This window comes from Limanda limanda, chromosome 1 (assembly GCF_963576545.1).
Source record: "Limanda limanda chromosome 1, fLimLim1.1, whole genome shotgun sequence".
Taxonomy (NCBI): domain Eukaryota; kingdom Metazoa; phylum Chordata; class Actinopteri; order Pleuronectiformes; family Pleuronectidae; genus Limanda; species Limanda limanda.
In genome coordinates this window covers 10,425,550-10,443,964 of record NC_083636.1, presented here as the reverse complement: position 1 = coordinate 10,443,964, position 18,415 = coordinate 10,425,550, and the positions used below count along the sequence as shown (strand labels likewise).

Here is an 18,415-nt window from a genome sequence, read left to right as displayed (position 1 = left end):
CAACAAGCTTATACCCCTGTGTGTGTCTGAGAGCAGAGAAGTGGATTAACTGGAGTCTGAGTGGATCTACTCTCCGACACTTACAATTCAGTCGTGACACAAAGCTCATTTCATTCCAGACGGGCTGCTGACGTGACGTCAGCAGCATAGTGTGCTGTGGATGCTGGCAGGTGTTTTTTTTGGTTTGTAGTCACCAGGGCACACAGACGTTTAAATGAATTTTATGTCTCAGGAATTTAAATGTTTCTTTGTAGTTGGATGGATGTAATCAGTTATTTTAGGCGTAGAGCTATTCTTGTGTTGTTTGATTCTATTCTATTTTATTTAACTTTGCAGGACTAGGACAAGAACAGTGAACAGAATGGAATGACAAAACAGTATGCATGTAAAAATGCATGTTCAAATAAGAAAGATGGATGGATGTTAGTTATTATATTATTATATAAAACACTAAAGCTCAAATGAAGAAAACTGAACCTAAAACCAAACATATTCTGCACAGGGAATACTACAGTATCTCCTTATTATGACTAAGTATCTCATAATTAGGAGATACTGTCATTATAATGAGATACTATCTTATAATAATGAGATGCTAAGTCATAATTATGAGATACAGATTTTTTTTTTCCTTCATCACTGTGGCGGAAATGGGCATTCATAGAATACTAATGGAAATGTACATAAAGCCCTTTTAATTGCTTCTGCCGGCGGTGTGCAACGATGGAATAAACCAACACGTGGTTTCAGTGAGTCATCCGGCGACCGGCATGCATCGGGGCTGACCTGGTGTTCCAGGTGGGTGTGGCTTGTCGAGAGGGCGTTGTCGCAAACCAGCAGCAGCAGCAGCAGCAGAGGAGGGATCGAACACTTGAGGATCAGACACCCGCCGCCGCTCAAGCACTCCACACACTGCGCACATCTCCTGCCGCTGTGTGCACCAACACCGACTCAAACACCACCACCGACTCAAACACCGCCCGAGTATCACTCCGCTTCCCGAGCACTCCAGAGAAAGCAACATGGCCAACTACATCCACGTCCCGGACGAGGCTCCAGCTGTACCCAAAATAGCCGTGACAGTCGACGAGGCGGACTACCGCCCCGGAGCCCTGGCACTGCTCAAGGAGCTGCGGCCCAGCTGGAAGCCGGCGGAGGTTAAAATAAAGGTGCGGTTCATGTCTTTATTCGTGTGATTGATGGTGTTGTTACAGCCTGTCCGCCCGGTGCGACACGCCTCCGTGTTGCCCCTAGCTTCAACATTCATCTCTGCGTAGCTACAAGTTAAGCTAGCAAGGTGCCCACCCCCACCCCCCCCCCCACAGTCGAGTAAGCTTATTCTCACGCAGAAGGACCTCCCGGGGTGTAATGTCGCGGACAGCTAGCAGCCGTAGCAGATGCGCAGAGGATATTTCCGAACAGGTGTTAGCTAACTATCTCCTGTAAGGTAATACGGTGTTTAAAAAAAAAAAATTACGTCTGCGTCAGCTCCGAGTCTCTACGCTTGTGGCGCAGCTTCCTAGTCTACGCTATACTTAACCTGAACCTTACGTAATGTCGGTGTCGGTGGGGAAACGACCGACCCGTGCTGCGACTTGGCTGGGGGGGTTACACAGCTTTATTAAGGGGGGGGGGGGTCCGTCAGTTTATATCATAATCATGCAGCAGTCCCCACCCCCCTCCTAATTTCTAATGTTCTTCTAGACTAGAGTTTGATGACAACTTGGGGAACCTCCCACACTGACTGACATAAAGATTCCACATGTTTGTTTTATATAACATGACCTATAGACTATTTACTTTTGGGATGAGGAACATGACAGTGAAACAAACTGAGAAGGGAACAAAGGGAACAGTATTTCCAGTCCCTGTGTCAAGTAAGGTCACATGAGTTAATACCCACCTCTTCACAGCTGCTTTTAATGTGTGTCTGTCATGGTGCCTATTTATATTCAAATGTATGATTATGACGTATTCAAAATGTTGATATTAATGTGGAAATTTTACCGATTTCTGACGTGTATTTTGTATTTGAAAGGATTTAATGTGTGTTTATGGAAGACATTTTGTATTGTTATTTATTAGTTTATATTTCCTTTCTCTGTTATTTAACCACTGTAAATTGTCTTTGAGGATTCTTTAAAGCCCAGTGAAATGTAATCGAATCCATTAAATCACACTAAATTTGACACTGCGCTTCCTTAATAATACACGTGTTAAGCCGAAAAGATTAAAGTTTCTGGATTCCTTGAATCCCCTGAAAGCTCAGTACTTCCAGTTCCCCAAAACAAACTAGGGTGTGTGGCTTTGCTTGGTAAACATACCGAGGACGATCACATGCTCCGCAACCCTTGCCTACTCTCGTCAATGGGAGCAAAGTGAGAACTCAGCGAAATGCCAGCCATTGCTTCATCACGCAAAAAATAAAATTCCTCACGATCCTGTCGTTCTCAGCCAATCCCTCCGAGAGTGAACAATTAGGGCTGGTATGTTGGGTCCTCACTCAATACAGAAATGTCCCTGGCTTCACAACAGAGACAGACACCCCCAGCTTTTTTAGGGCAACATGAAGTCCTCCTCTTTTTCCTGTTGTTTGCCAGACACTGAATCTCTTTGAGCTTAGGCATAGGATGGTCCCATTATCGTCAAACCATAGGCCTCAAGTGACATACTTAAAAAAACACTGGCCAGAATATGTATTCACTCTTTCTTCTATTTGTACACACAGTTTTTCACAGATGGAATAACCAATAAGCTGCTGGGCTGCTATGTGGGTCCAGTCATGCTGGATGTGGTGCTGGTCCGTATTTACGGCAACAAAACCGAACTGCTGGTGGACCGGGAGAATGAGATTAAAAGCTTCAGAGTACTACAAGCACATCGCTGTGCCCCGCGCCTCTTCTGTACCTTCAATAATGGCTTGTGTTATGAATTTCTGCAAGGAACTGCCCTGGAGCCTGAACACATTCGCAGCAAACCTGTTTTCAGGTAAAACACATTGTTGGCAAGTCATATGACTTAATGCATCGGTTTGTCTACGCCCTACTCACGTATCCTTTACAGACACAAACACAAATATACTCAAGAGTTTTACCTGCATTTATTTTTCTCCTGCTCCACTATCCTTTCTATTTCTGCTTTCCCTTTCTTCCCTTAATCCACAAAAGTATGACCTAAATAAAGGTTTTTGGCTGTAACCTGAGTCTTGTTCAGATTTCACTTCTTGACAAGATTATAACTTTTAGTTTATGACGACTGAAGCCTGGACTCACCTTCCACCTTATCGCTTCATGCTCTAACTCAAATTTTCCCATTTTGCTTGCTGTACTTACAGGCTCATTGCCAGGCAGCTGGCCAAGTACCATGCCATTCATGCCCACAATGGCTGGGTGCCCCAGTCGGACATGTGGCTAAAGATGGGCAAGTACTTTGCTCTCATCCCCAAGCACTTCAAGGACCCTGAGCGGAACGCCAGGTGAGACCCTTTAGTATAATGGTTATTGAAAACTGCCAGGCCCACCTATGTGGCCGATTAGCATTTTTAAAACATTTTCTTCCCTAGATAAATTATTATTGCGTACCTTTGAAGCAAACTAACAGGGAAGTAATGTATGAAGGCAGCTTTCCTATAAAGGCCCTCTTAAATAAACAAATATGTATGCAAATTATGCCTCTCAGAGAGAGAGAGAGGTTCAGTACTTCTTCAAGTCTCATCCAGTTTTTATTTTATAGTATGTGTTGGAGCTCATAAAGATCATGGAAATTTGTATCAGTCACTTTTCCAACATGACTCAACTACAGGTTATCTGTAGGTTTTATATCCCAATAATACGGACTGATAAAAAAGTATAACAGAAGTAAGCTCTGAATTCCTCACCAATTCAATTTAATAGATGAACAAAACACACTTTAGTAACAGCTGTCATAACCAAAGTGTAGTGATTTGAAATATGAATTTGGAAGGGATGAAATTAATAATAATATTATTGTCATTGACATGGATTGCAAATGCTAAATCAAGCCCTACAATGAATGGATCCGATGGACTATATAATCAAAGGAATTTTGTTTTTAGACCTTTTACAATACTTTACTTCTAATTGCTCAAAAAAATAGATAAATTGACATTTGACTCTGTCTTGTGTATCTGTTCTCAGTTACCTCCATATAGAATTATGACCCCCAACCTCAGTGTCATAAATTATCTTAACAACCGCAAGGTTCAATGGCACAACACAAGAGTATTCATTATCAGTGTTCGACATGCCTCACATGACTGAGGAAGTGCATGGAATCCCTTTCATGTTCTCAACCGTCTTGACACACGTGTTTACTACTGTAGCTATTGCATTCCAAAGAGATAATGTAAGAGTTTATGATGCTTTCTCAGTGAAACAGTGAAAACTTAAAGAGCAGCACCTTGGAAATGTGAGAGATTGTTACTTCATACTTGCTACCAGGGGAGGGGGTTGTAAATACCACCTCAGCTAGTCAGCACCATGACTCTAAATTTCTTGCATCACTCTTATGTAAGCCTAAATAGTTTTCTTAAAGTGTTTTTCATTATTAAATGTCCATTACATTTCATCCGAATATCAGAGTAGAATTTTTGGGCATTCCTCAAAGAGGCATTCTTGATCCACTTTTGTTTGTATTATATATGCTCCTACTTGGGTGTCAACTCCAAATTTGTATGGTCATGACAAAACAGCTTTGTATCTATTATCTAAAAAAAAAAACTAGTTCTCTGTTGCTCACATTTCTCCCTGAAAAAATACATAGATGGGGAAAATACTTTGAAAGTAATAGGAGTGATTTTAGACTCAGAACTTCATTTAACTCTTTAACAAGGTCATTAAAACATCCCATTTTTCATTGTAACGATATAGAAATGCTCATTACATCTTTGTTACCAGATTTTTTTGATTATTGTAGTTCCCTTTTCACTGTAAAGTCTTACGGAAAAAACTACGAAACAAACTCAGCTCAATATGCTAGTCTTCACCAAAACAAAGAAAAGGATCATACTACCCCACTGTGTAAGACACTGCTCAGACTACTTGCCCCCTTCAGAATGGATTTGAAAGGTTTTCACTGACTTGTCTATAAAGCTTAAAAAAAATTAAATGAATCATGATGTTAATGTGTTTCTTTTAGTGATTAACTGTACATTGGATTTCTGACCGGCGCTGACAGGCTATTCTGTGATGCTCAGACGTCATGTGTTTGTCCAGTTTGTCCCTTCTGTAGGACTGGCAGGGAGACTCTATAAATGGCCGGGTCTGGTTTCCCCTCACAACTGCCTGTTTATGCTGTCTACGTATTCGACAGAACATTCCTAAAACCAGTGGTGTATTAAGTACTTAAAAGCCATACTTGAGTAAAAGTACAGATATCTTACTTGAAAGTGACTCCGGTTAAAGTAAAATTCACCCGTCAAAATGACTTGAGTAAAAAGTCTTAGAGTTGCTCATATTAAATGTACTTAAGTATCAAAAGTATCTGGTGTTGAAATGAACTTAAGTATCAAAAGTAAAAGCACAAGTACCAACATTTAAAATGCTAAGTGCTTTTTATAGTAGGCCTATACAGACACAAAACAACGCAAAATTGTTCAGTTCAGGATTTATTTCAACTGACTGAAAAATTATAACAACACTATATATATAATGTATAATTTTACAAATTTTGAACCCGAGATGCTGAGGTTAAAATAGTATTGGACAAGTGCATCTGAACTTCTAGAGACAACAAAGAATCAACAGAAAATCAACACAAGTGCCTCTTTATTCTACCTAAGAACACTAATAGACCAAATTAACCTTTTGTGTCTATTAGCTGTATTTTGTAATTGCCTGGGTGGTTACCTGCCTGTATACCTGCCCGCCAGCTTGTCCACGTATCTACATGTAAGCCTGTTTATTTATCATTGATAGTCTATTTGCCAACAGTTTTTGTTTAAACCAACTACTTCCAATATTTTCTTTAAGAAAAGTTAACCACTTGCTGCTTCGAGCTATGTATTTATGTGCAGATGTTGACACGAAGCAGGAAAGGGTAAACGAATGTGAATCGAAAAAGGAATACCTTCAAAAAATTATGTTAAGTCACCTAATAAAAGCCCAAAAAGAAAAAGAAAATTAATTTGCCTGAATAATAATCCTTACAATTTCAATAGGGCCTCACGTCTGTCAGTGCTCGGGCCCTAATAATAAAATCTGAACCGAGCTCCTGCAGGAGCGAGAAGGCGAGAGAGAGGTGCGCCGTGTTTAAAGGTGCACGTTCCGCCAACCTCCGCTGCTCAAGTAACGAGCCAGTTTTGAGAATGTAAGAAGTATAAAGTACAGATATTTGTGCTCAAATGTAGCGAGTAAAAGTTAAAAGTGGTCAGGAAAATAAATACTCAAGTAAAGTACAGATATGTGAAAAATCTACTTAAGTACAGTAACGAAGTATTTCTACTTTGTTACTTCCCACCACTGCCTAAAACCAAAAAGAAAACTGAAATAATCCCCTATTCATTCTCTATGAACTGTAATTTATCTATCTATCTATCTGGCTATCTATTTATCCATGCATGCATGTATATATGTATGTATGTAATGTATGTATTTACTGACTTCCATAAGTAACCTGGATTGCCGGAATCCGGAAAATGTTTTGGATCCTGTACGTTTATTGCGTCTACACGAAGCCCTGTCACGAAAACAAGGAAACGCTGCAGCGGAGTGGTTGAAATCGCTGTAAAGACATTATGGAGCATGCGCTTAAAGTGAAAGAAGACTAAAGTCGAGATCTTACTAGCTATCTTCCAGTAACGACTTCTCTACCACCTGAAATCACTGTTACCACAGCAATCAAACAGGACTAGTTAGAATAGAGCACCTCGCCATAACCCTCGTTTGTGTTAAGTTACCGTTTGGAAACTTCCGTCTATAATAAAAATCTTTTCACGTCAGATTTGCCGGTTTTGAACAATGGTCCGACGAAAATAGATTAAACAGTGATAGAAGGAAGGGACGCAGCGGGGTTAATAATCAGTTAATAATGGTTAAGGCTGAGGTTGAGAGGCAAGGTGCGTTCACGGTTAAATACAACAAGCAGAGAAAGCAGAATCGCGGGCTGACCGGCGCTGAGAAATGTGCGTCCCGTGAGAACAGCCAGGCGCATGCGCGCTAGAGAAATGCGTGGCGCGGAGCTTCGGCGTCTGGTGTAATATTTAAGTTACCAAGATCAGTCTTGTAAAACCAGGGGGGAGTATTTCCCCTCTGACAGCCAAGCTGGGTCAGAACCTGTCATCCAGTGGTGACTGAACCGATGCTTGTCTGGGGCAGGGCGTGCAACACGTGGACTCTTCTCTGAACTTGGACGAGCTGCTCCGGCTGCTACTCGCAGGAGAGTGGGTGTTACCATCCTCATCCACCTGGGAGCGTTTAAAAAACGCGAATATTTTTAACTGCTTCTCAGGTGGTTCATACGACATGTTTTCAGATGGATGCTCTCTGTCCGCTGGTGGGAGGTTGCTCACCTGTGTGTGCGCACATTTGGATGGAACTCCGCTGTGCGCGATACAGAAAGCAGAGGAGAACTCTAACCGCGCGACCATGTCGAGACAAATGCAAGCTATAGACCTGTTTTATAGGAAATGTAACCTTAAAATGATTTATATAGAGATCTGGCGCTATATTAAAAAATAAAAAATAAAAAAAATAATTAACTTGACCTTCCAGGGGGGGCGAGAGGTGCCGTTGGGTGGCGCAGCGCCCCCCTAATAGAATGGTAGGGGAAACACTGGACTGACAGTTGCATTGCCAATAACAACTACCTTCAGGTATCGCGGTGCCCAAATGAATCCAAAACAAACATGGACTTTTTCAACCTGTTTTTATTTCCATGGTTGACATTCAAATGAACACAGTGCCAGAAATGCTGATGCCTGTGAGACAGTGACACCTGCAGTATCTCAGGGTTCTTGTATATTGAAGTCAAAAATACGTGAAGTATAAATGAGGACTGATTCTTTTCATTTCCAATATTATTTTTCACATTACGTCATCACCTGATTAGAACCGAGTAAGGATAGTTAACTTTATCGTAATTGTCTGGTATGACTGAATGTGAGCATAACCTGACAAATATAGTAATTGAATTAAACTTAATGGTGCAGCCAGGAAAAAATACATATTTTTGAAGTTGTTTTGGATAGTTTTTAATAAAGGCAGTCTAAAGAAAATTGAAATAGACAAAAATGTCCCTCACACAACCCAGTTTGTGTCATTTTATGTTGAACAACTGTAATAATACTTAATAACTATATTTCTATTAGTGAAATAAGGAGAGTTTGGGTTGACTCAATCTTTTGCTCAGGTCAATGATATGTGAGGCATCTTTGGGGAAATGTGGTTTATTTAACTTAAAGACTAAGAATTGTACGCACTCTCCGTGGATTAATCTTTTGTTTTGTGTTTACTTTTAAGTTGCCCATACTGACTACCTCCATCTCTCTTAGAATTATAACTCCTACTTCTTTTCAATATCCTCACCCTCTGTAACTCTCTGCCCCCTCCAGGTTGCACACTGAGGTGCCCAGCCCCCGCTCCCTCAGAGAAGAGCTGGTGTGGCTTCAGCAGAGTCTGTCGGTGCTGGGCTCCCCTGTAGTTTTCTGCCACAACGACCTGCTCTGCAAAAATATAATCTTCAACCAGGACGAAGGTGAGTATCCCATATATGCCTGTACTGTGTTGTAGTGTTATCTGCATTTGGTCCCTACGCTCAGGTAGGATTGCATTATGTGCACTTCCTAAACCTTAGTTGACATGCTTCTCTCATTGTCAGTGTTTGCATCGGGCTGCAGGCATAGAATTAGAACAGTCAGACAGTCCTATCATTTGGATGTTCTGCTAATGCTCCAGATAGAATTCTTATTTGAAATAAGGCCAACACAACACATATAAACCACCAATAAACTTCACCGCAGTAATATTTGTGAACACAAAGATGGATTGAAACATTGCATTTGTCACAGATTTCAGTAATTACATGTTAGATCCTAACCATTGTTGTTTGTAAATTAGTTCTCAGTTAAAACTTTTTTAATTTGGATTTTATTCATTTCCAAATTTTTCTTTCTGATCTGTCGTTCTAATTCTGTGCTGAAACCTGAAAGAAGGAAAACCAACAACAGACAATGCCATTACATCATACCAAGTCTTATTGATAGCACATGTGTTTGGTGCTTTAGCACCATGTCCTCAGGCAAACTTGTTAGCTTACTTTTGCTCTAAGTGACTTTAATTGTAGCGGTCCTTGAGTGAAAACTATAACGGAGGAATGGTGGGGTGAAATGGGTGAGAAACACAAAGCAAAGGGGTGAAAGTATAGGGTATATATTATGAATGTGGGAGGTGGGGTGTGGGTGTTTATGGGGGGGTTTAGAGCTGTCAGCCCCCTCGTCGGTGTGCGGCGAGGGGCGGGGCCCTTCTCACAGCTCCTTGTGTCTAGCCTTTCTCCCCTAGGAATGACAGCCGAGGCTGTGGCTGCCCTGCGCCGCCCTGCCCCTGGGGAGGCAATGGAGGGAGACAAACCTCACGCACAGTCGGCTGTGAGGGCCCTCACGTAGTCTGCCCACTGCTCAGGCTAATCGGGATGAGTTCATGGCATCAGTAGGAGCCACGTATCTACTTATCACCCTCCAATGCTACCTGGCCACCAGTTCCCTCTGACTTCTTGTTGCTAGGCTCCTTACAATACTGTTTACAACTGTTTCTTTTTATGATTTGCATTTGCTTTGAGTCACTCTGAGCGCCATTCAAATGCCTTAAATACAAAGCTACTTTTCGTCACTTCTCCTTACGCTGCAATTTTCCATTTCAAAGCACCAATATCTTTCTCTTGGCAGACAATATGAGTGAAATGATATGTCTGATGATATTCTTTAGGCTTTTAATTGTCCAAAAATCGATCCAAAACCAACAATGAATATATTCAACTAACAAATATTGCTTCATACAGCTATTTCCTCTGAGCAAAAGAGTGTTGTGTAACTATTAAAAATGCACCAGTCCGCCAGTTTCACAGGGTGATATGTGACTATTACATTATGATGAAGACATAGTCACTTTTAACTCCTGTTGAAGTAACCTTTGATAACCATTAAATTGAATAATTCTTTTTTTCAATTAAAAGAATACATTGAGGTTGTCATTAAGGTACACAGCTGATGATGTGGTCTGCTAGTGGTCGCTAACAGCTGCTGGTGATCCGAGAAATCTAGAAGACCATCAAACATACAAGGGATATTCATCATTTATTTTAAATAAAATATGACCCTTTAAGAATGAATGGCACAGTTTTTGGGAAGTACAAGATAAACTAACATGTTGGTTTAGGTTATTTCATTGGATTTGTTGACATTAACAATCATATAGAAGATCATCAGCCTTATTCTTTTCAAAGCCGAAACATGCTTCTGCCAAAATGCAGGGAAAGCTTTTTGCCTTAGCACACAGACCAGGAGTATTTGGTATTTGAATTTGACATGCACAACTGCAAAATCTCATTTGAATCTATAGTATAGCAAACAAGTTCTGACTGCTTCAGCAAGAAAACATGTATTTAGTGTCAGTAAGAGTGGGCCATCGCCCACTGTGAGGCTCGCATTCTTACCTTTACACCAAGTCCTTTGAAACTGTAGCATTTTACAGAGTTAATGTATAGAATATATCCCATGTACAGACACGTAATTCTCTGTAGGAAATTAAATAGTTTGCAGACTTGCAGAATCATGTTTCATGCTTCAATAAACAAGACAGTGGTTATCTGTACATCTATTGTATTATTAAGAGCAAGGATAGAAAGGGACTTTCCAATATTCCAGTGCATCAACTGTAATCTCACACACTTTTAACACCATGCTTTCAACTGACAACCACAGTGGAAGGAAACCCACAGAAGAGTCTAGGCACTTCAGCTTTAAGTCTTGATCACTACATTTCTGACTGTCCACTCAGGCTGTCTGAACCATCGTCGTAGTAATCCTTGTAGTACCCAGCACTTACAGTGTTTTGTTGAAAACAGACTAGGCAGGAAAAGAAAGTAAAAAGCTACAACACTTCTTCCTGTCACTTCTGCTCAGCTTTGTCAGCTGAGTTAAAACCGCTACCCTGCGAAGAGAAGCCACCACTTCCTGTATTGATTAAACTGTCAACAGAGGTGGTTGAAGCTCAATTATTATTCTTAGTTTTCTTACTTTCTGTTAAAAAAAACACTGCCAACAAAGTGCTGCATTACTTTTCTTCTGTCTAAACTAGCAGCCTCAATCACAGACTAAGTTTGCCTTCTTCCATCTCACTTACTCAGCTGTTTGCAAAGAAAAGAAAAACAAAATCTGCACTCATTTTACTTGGTCCCAAGAGCCACAAAATCTGCAGGTCAGCAGCCAGGAAGCCGCTCAAAGTTTCTTTCATTTGCAGAAGCAGCAGAGTTGTCACGCTATTGGGTTCACAGCTGACCAATGGGAAGGGAGCATTGAAGGGGAGTGTTGCGCGAAGGGGATGTGAGGTTGCATGTGTGAGGGTGGAGGCGGGGGGAGAGAAAAGGCATTGGAGATTGGCTGCAGGCCTGATGTTTCGCCATTGTGCGTGGGAGCAAGAATGGATAAAAGACAAATGTGTCAGTGAGAGAGTTAGCATGTGTGAAAGATGTGTTTGCCCCAACCTTTTCATCTGCTGCACAGGGGGGCTATAGCCACTGTCCGGAGGTGTTCAGTTGTGTCCCGCTAGGACCTACACGCCGGCTGGTAACCCACCTCAAAGTGTCTTTCTTGTAGTCAAGCAACACCTTAAAAAAATAATGTTTCATATGTAAGGGAAAAGAAGTTAGCTAAGGCCAAAATAAAAACATTTAATTTAATAAATATTTCTTCAAAATCCCTTGTTTGTGTTAATGCCACTAAGAATCGGGCTTGTAAACGTAAGGGTTTGTATTTTGAGGTCAACCTCTTCAACCACTTTTTCTGTGCTTCCCACAGGTACCTCTTGTTTTTTTTTATTTACCCCATTTACACCTGGCATTAAAATGCATTTTTGGTATTAAGATTGCAATCGCAAATCGCTTGACAACATGAAAATACAGGTGTTAATGTACCCAAGATGCACTGAGGACTGATTGTAACCCGGTTTATCAGACGAGCAAGAAAACAAATTCTGTCCCATGGTTATATTATAAGCCGACCTTGAGCATCACAAATGGCTACCATGTCCTTTTACCCTTCCTCTATTTTTAGTTTATCTTTTGGAATAGTGCAAATGAGTGGAGGGTGTGATGTGAGCTTGACAGATTTTAACAGGATCTGGACACTGCAGCTGCTAATTAATGCATATTCATATATGTAATTAGATTAAATTCATCTGGATACAAACTGTATATAAAAACACATTTCAATGCCCGGTGTAAATCCAGTCATAGACCTACAAAGGAAGTCGGACAGCAACACATTCTTGGACCTTTCCTCGCTGTACTTTAACATCGGATTTGAAGTTACAAGGAAATGGTCGGCTTTAATCTGCACTCAAATTTCAGCGGCACTTAGAGACTCATGGTTGCTTAGAATGTATTTTACAATCTGTAGCCAAGAACTCTATCTCCAGTTGGCTGTCACTTACTCTTAGCATCAGGTGCATTGTTAAATGTAAGTCAATAAAGAGTGTGTTGCTGTACATCTGTTTTGGAACTTTACTTTTCTAAAATCCACTTTGTATATCACTATCTTCTGTTCGTGGCCCCTCTGCTTTCTCCTCATTTTACCTTTTCACCTTTCCTCCATCCCTCCAAAAAGGAACTTTAACAGAATTTTGTTTCCATTTATTCTTTGCATGTGTTCAAAACATTCTTTGAAAAGACATCTGCACTTCTTTTTACCCCTTCATGCTTGTATGTGCTCCATGTCTTGCATCAGGCTTTGCACATTTTCATCTTTGCTAATATATCCCAGCTGCCTATTTTGTGGTTGCTTGGATAAAGGCTGTTAACTCAGTTACTCGTAAATCCACTGTTAAGATACCATTGGATGCGGACTGCTCAAACCCAATGAAGATGTGCAAGCTATCTGGATTGCTTTTCATGTAGTCCCTAGATATATCTAATTTAAAAACATAGAAGTCATAGCAATTCTCTCCTTTGATTAACAGCTTTATTTCTAAACATATGTATTGAATCTTTTTTCTCAACTGCATGCTTATTATAGGTTTGCCAGTAATTGTTTTTGGAAGTGTATCTCTAGTCTAAATGTGTTTCTCTGTAATTCCCCTTATTTTATTTTTTCCCCGTGCTAAATTCTCTATAGTCTACTTCCCTCAAAATGCAAACTCTTACTCCTTGCCCCGCAATCGGCTACCTCGCGAGTCAGTCCAGTCAGACAGGAAGAAAGTTAGGAATAATTTAGCCTTGATATTCTCAGTTATCAAAAGGGAAAACTCAACATAATCATTTGGTCTGCTGCCCGTGTCTTTGTCTAAACAATTCCGCTTCTCTTTCCAGGCAATGTAAAGTTCATTGACTACGAATATGCTGGGTACAATTACCAAGCCTACGACATTGGGAACCATTTCAATGAGTTTGCTGGTAAGAACACTTCCTGGTACACATCAATGAAAAAAACGTGTGCAATGTCCACAGAAATATGAGTCTTTCAACTTGTGTGTGTGTGTTTTATTGGTTTCAGGTCTGAATGAGGTGGATTATAGTCACTACCCAGATCGGGCCTTTCAGCTGCAGTGGCTCCGCTCCTACTTGGAGGCCTATAAGGACCACAAAGCCCAGGGCATCGACGTGACTGACAGAGAGGTGGAGATCCTTTACGTCCAAGTAAACCGATTTGCACTGGTGAGCATAAGACATGTTTATTTTTAAATCCCACATGATAAAGAATATATATACTTCGATAATTTTTATGTTAAATATTTGTCAGGAAAAGAGCCTTGACTTATGGGTTGTATGATTATGTATGTGGAGATTCTTAGTCATGTCCAAATAATCCAAATCAATATCCAAATGCTAAATACTGGTCAACTGGACTTTGTTGAGTTTCAATGTGTTGCCTCTCATCCAAGAGCAGAGCTATTTGGTATATGCAGTTGAATGTAGTGAGGAATGCTTAGACCTGTACATTAGAGAAACTAAACAACCCCTTTACAAACGCATGGCACAGTACAGGAAAGCCAGCTCCTCATGTCAGGGATCAGCAGTCCACCTACATCTAAAGGACAAAGGACATTCATTTGAAGACAACAATGTCCACATTTTGGCCAGGCAAGACAGGCGAAACGTCTACAACCAAGTCGAGTTGACCTTTTTGATGCAAAAATATTGTCCGATTACGTCTTTTTATCTTTCTATTTGCCTACTTGATGTACTGTGACATAGTGAAGGCTGATGAAAAGTAAATAATCATAGCTAAAGTTAGTTAACAAGTAAGATATATTTTGGCGTTAATATATACAGTGATTTTAAGGTATTGCTCTACGCTGTCCATTCGGTCCCATTCCATAACTGCTGCACTGTGAAAAAGTAACACTTGTAAGAGTATGAGCGCCTGGGCTTTTTATGAGCAGACTTTTCCATCCCTGCTGCCACAGGTGTTGGCCCAGCAAACACCACTTACAATGTGATGTGGGTTAAACAGAGCACCGAGTGACTTGCTATAACCTGTGCTACCTGCTCTGAGAGGGATATTTGTGATGCGCTCACTGATGCATACCTGTATAAGGGAGTCACGCTTTATGACAACATTGGGACCAGGGCACTCTCCCCTGGGCAGCAGGCTGCCTTGTTTACTGTCAAGAGGAAAGGAGGGCATTGTGGAGGATGGGCGAGTGAAGCACCTGTGTGTTTGTTGTTGTTGCTATAGGGCTGCGGGCGGCTTATTACATGCTTGTGCTGTGTTGGGCAATTAGCACAATTTAACATTTAGTCGTGAGTACCTGCTAATCCTCCCTGTTGCTTTCCCCCCTGTTTCAAGGCGTCTCATTTCGTCTGGGGTCTCTGGGCTCTGATTCAGGCCAAGTTCTCAACCATCGACTTTGACTTCTTGGGGTATGTAGCCAACAAGCAAACTTTATCATGAACTATCTAAGTCTGCTCAGCCTTTAGCCATTTAATCATATGTTTAAGAACAAAATGTTAAGCATGCAGATTAATAGGTGTGTCATCAGTACATAGTGTGCCTGAGTAGTCTTAATACTTTTTTTCGGATAACATTTCATGTATCTTATCGTGCCATTTATCTGTGTGTCCCTTCTCTCAGATATGCCGTCCTGCGGTTCAACCAGTACTTAAAGATGAAACCTGAGGTTCTTGAGTTGACCTTACCTGAGTAAAAGCCCTCGCCACCTCATGTTCTCTTCCGCCCCGCCCGTCCTCCCTTCCAACCTCCTCTGCGCCTCTCGTACCAACAGTTGAGCGCCGTCTAGGGGTCTGTTTGGGGAAGAGCCAGACTGACAGTCTGTCCCGTTCAGTGCCTGCAGGTCCCCTCCAGGGCCCTTAACCCTTAGAGATTGAAGGAACCATAGTCTTGGTCATCATATGCAGTCACATCTTTGTAAAACAAATTAATATGATGGGTTTCATGTGAAGTTCACATTATTGTGGTGATTTCAGTTCTAATATCAATTATGATATTAACATGAAATCAGCATATGTATTAACAGCTTTAGGGTTAGGGTCAAATAACTATAAATAGTAAAGCAGTAATGCCTCATTTATAAACCATTACATAGCAACAACTCAACATGACTGACAAGTGGCCCAAACACTAATCTGATCGCCGGGAGATCCCCCTTTCTCATATGCACATTCATGGGGAAACCCCTTGAGAGCCTGCCCTTCAAATGATCAAATTAATATGATATCGAAACAAAGCCCACTTTGTTTACCAAGAAACCAAGATGAAAAAGTCGAGATGGAAAAGGCCAGTGCTATCCTTTCAGTCCCATGTGATACGAGCCACACCACAAGAGGAACAAATACTTGTGGCCTGCCTTGTGACTCTTGTTTTCACCCTTATTTTCCTCCAGCATACTGTGCATGGGTGGTGCACCAGAATAGCCATCTCATTGTTGTTGCTGCGTAGTGTGCGCTAAGGGTTTGTGTTTTGGCTTTCTAGGCTGAAGGTAGCGACACAAAGTTGTAGTAAAGCATCTTGTGTTTACATACTAACCTCTCCCTCGAGCTGAAATGGCAGTATCACTGAGCAGCCGTTTTACTTGAGAGAGACTTTCACTGTTATTTAAGTTTTTTTTGTCTACATTCTAACTGGGGACAAAAAGGCAACTCACTGTAATTTGAACATTCCATGTTCATAACGCTAGACGGGGAATGTGGTTGTAGGTCACATGATACGTTAGCAGTGTCAGTTTTTCACTGTGACCTCAACTGTAAACCATGCTGGACTAGAAAGAGACCAAACCATTATACTGTCCACTCCATGTCAGGGAAAGTCAGGAAATCACCTACATATTACACCGTGTTCATTGAACTTAGGCCTGACCATTTTACATCTCTAGACCAGTTTTCATTCACAAATGAATGTTATTATGGCCTTGCTCCTATGCCAGATTGCATTGACAGCACTCACCATCTGAAGCATCCAATTTCAACATAAAAGTCTGTAGACAAGTGGAATTTGGGCTAAAAAGAAAGTGACGTTGAAGTTGGTGCATATAGGTTGAAATGATGTGTGAGTGTGTATATATATATATATATACATATATATATATATATATATATATATATATATGAATGGAAGTCAGCTGTTAGTGGGACCCAATGAGCAATAGCGCCATCTGTTGGAGTGTAAAAAGAAAGCTGCTGTCAGTCTTTCTTGATATTCATATTAGGTTTATAAAAAAGCTTTAGGAGCCCCTTACAAGCCTACACCAAAGTGCTGACTTGTTTTTTTGCTTGTACATAATGCACACAGTATCGTTTTCCATATAGCACAAAGAGGACTAGACAGACTTTTATATAGACTTATTAAAAATGACTTTTTATACTTATTTAAATGGAAATGTTAGGGTTGAGGTCTTTGAGAGTGTGTGGATGTTTGATGGTGCAGTTACACGTGGCATCTGGGCATATAGTGTTTTTAGTAAAGAGTTTAAAAATGTTAGGTGTGAAAAGGGCAACATGATGTAAAATGTGAAAAACTAATTTGCTTATAACACATTTGCTCAGGTGCCTGCTGCTGTAACAAGTTTGCAAAGCTCTGTGACAAGACTGACTGACGAAGCCTGATTGTCCAATTATATATACACTCGTGGACAGTACTAGATAAAGAGACATTGTTGTGTTAGTCTGCCCGTGTGCCTGTGAACGCTCTCTACTTTGTACATTTTACAGTTTTGAAGTTTGAAGGCTAGTCCTGTCCTCTTCTGTCATTTAATTTTGTGTGTGGTGTGTCTTTCAAGCTAATGAATTAAGATGGGAGTTTGAGTTGGGCTGACATGAATATGAAATGTGTGAATGTTGGCTTTAAATGTGAAAACCTTGGATAAAAGCGCACTCGGTGGTAGGGGACTCTGGTAACTGCTCGAAGATTTGGTGGAGGAAAGTGTGATGGTTCGGTGAAAGATTGTTTTCCGTTGGGTGTCGATTTAGGACACTGTCACGCCACGTTTACGCATAATCCGCACACAAATTAATGCAGTTTGTCCATTCAACTGCCACATAATCTGAATATTCAAAATGATACTGCTGAAATATGTTCCCATCCATCTGAAACTAATGCATGTTCACTGTATATCAAAGGTCATCTCAGCACTACATACACATTTGTGTTTGTATTTAATGTTGTAAAAAAAAATGTGTGGCCACTGTAGCATATGTTTATATGTACAGTAAACAAATGTAATAATATCTTTGCTTGTTCTCAAATGAGAAATAATGTACATAGAAGGAGTTCTTTTATTTTATTTTTTTCTAAAAGTTGCATTAAAGTGAATAGTTGCCTGGGGTAAGAGGTGAAATTAAAAAAAAATGAAATTTCCAATACTGTAAACATGCTTTGAAAAAATAAAGTCTATTTACCCTTTATTTGTCTCCTCTTTCCTCTTGTGTTTCAACAGGAATATTAGGAAAGGACACTTAGCATTACACATTACCTGCAAATCAACCTACCAAAGTATTTTTTCAACTTTATCTTGTAGGATTTAAAAAATGTCAATGTCACATTCCAATAGTTTGTATACAAAGGTGAACAACATTTCTCCACTGCCACAAACTATCGGGAAATGAAGCCAAGATATCCCAAGCACGAGTGCTACCATCATCCACCTGAGTCCTTTCAGTAAGGATGGTGGTGTGAAGCCATGTCACTCTACTCATTCTATTTGCACTATCATCTGCATTTCACAATATCTCA

At 40.5% G+C, this 18,415-nt stretch overlaps 1 protein-coding gene across 1 annotated transcript; it reads left to right on the top strand.

Annotated features, from left to right (window-relative positions):
• Window positions 1-841: 841 nt before the first annotated feature.
• Window positions 842-18,087, top strand: etnk1 (ethanolamine kinase 1). Its single transcript, XM_061076116.1, has 8 exons — window positions 842-1,169; window positions 2,729-2,988; window positions 3,335-3,475; window positions 8,570-8,712; window positions 13,537-13,620; window positions 13,721-13,881; window positions 15,017-15,090; window positions 15,302-18,087. The coding sequence occupies exons 1-8, from the start codon at window positions 1,023-1,025 to the stop codon at window positions 15,372-15,374; spliced, it is 1,083 nt and encodes a 360-aa protein (XP_060932099.1). The 5' UTR covers window positions 842-1,022; the 3' UTR covers window positions 15,375-18,087.
• The last annotated feature ends 328 nt before the right edge of the window (window positions 18,088-18,415 follow it).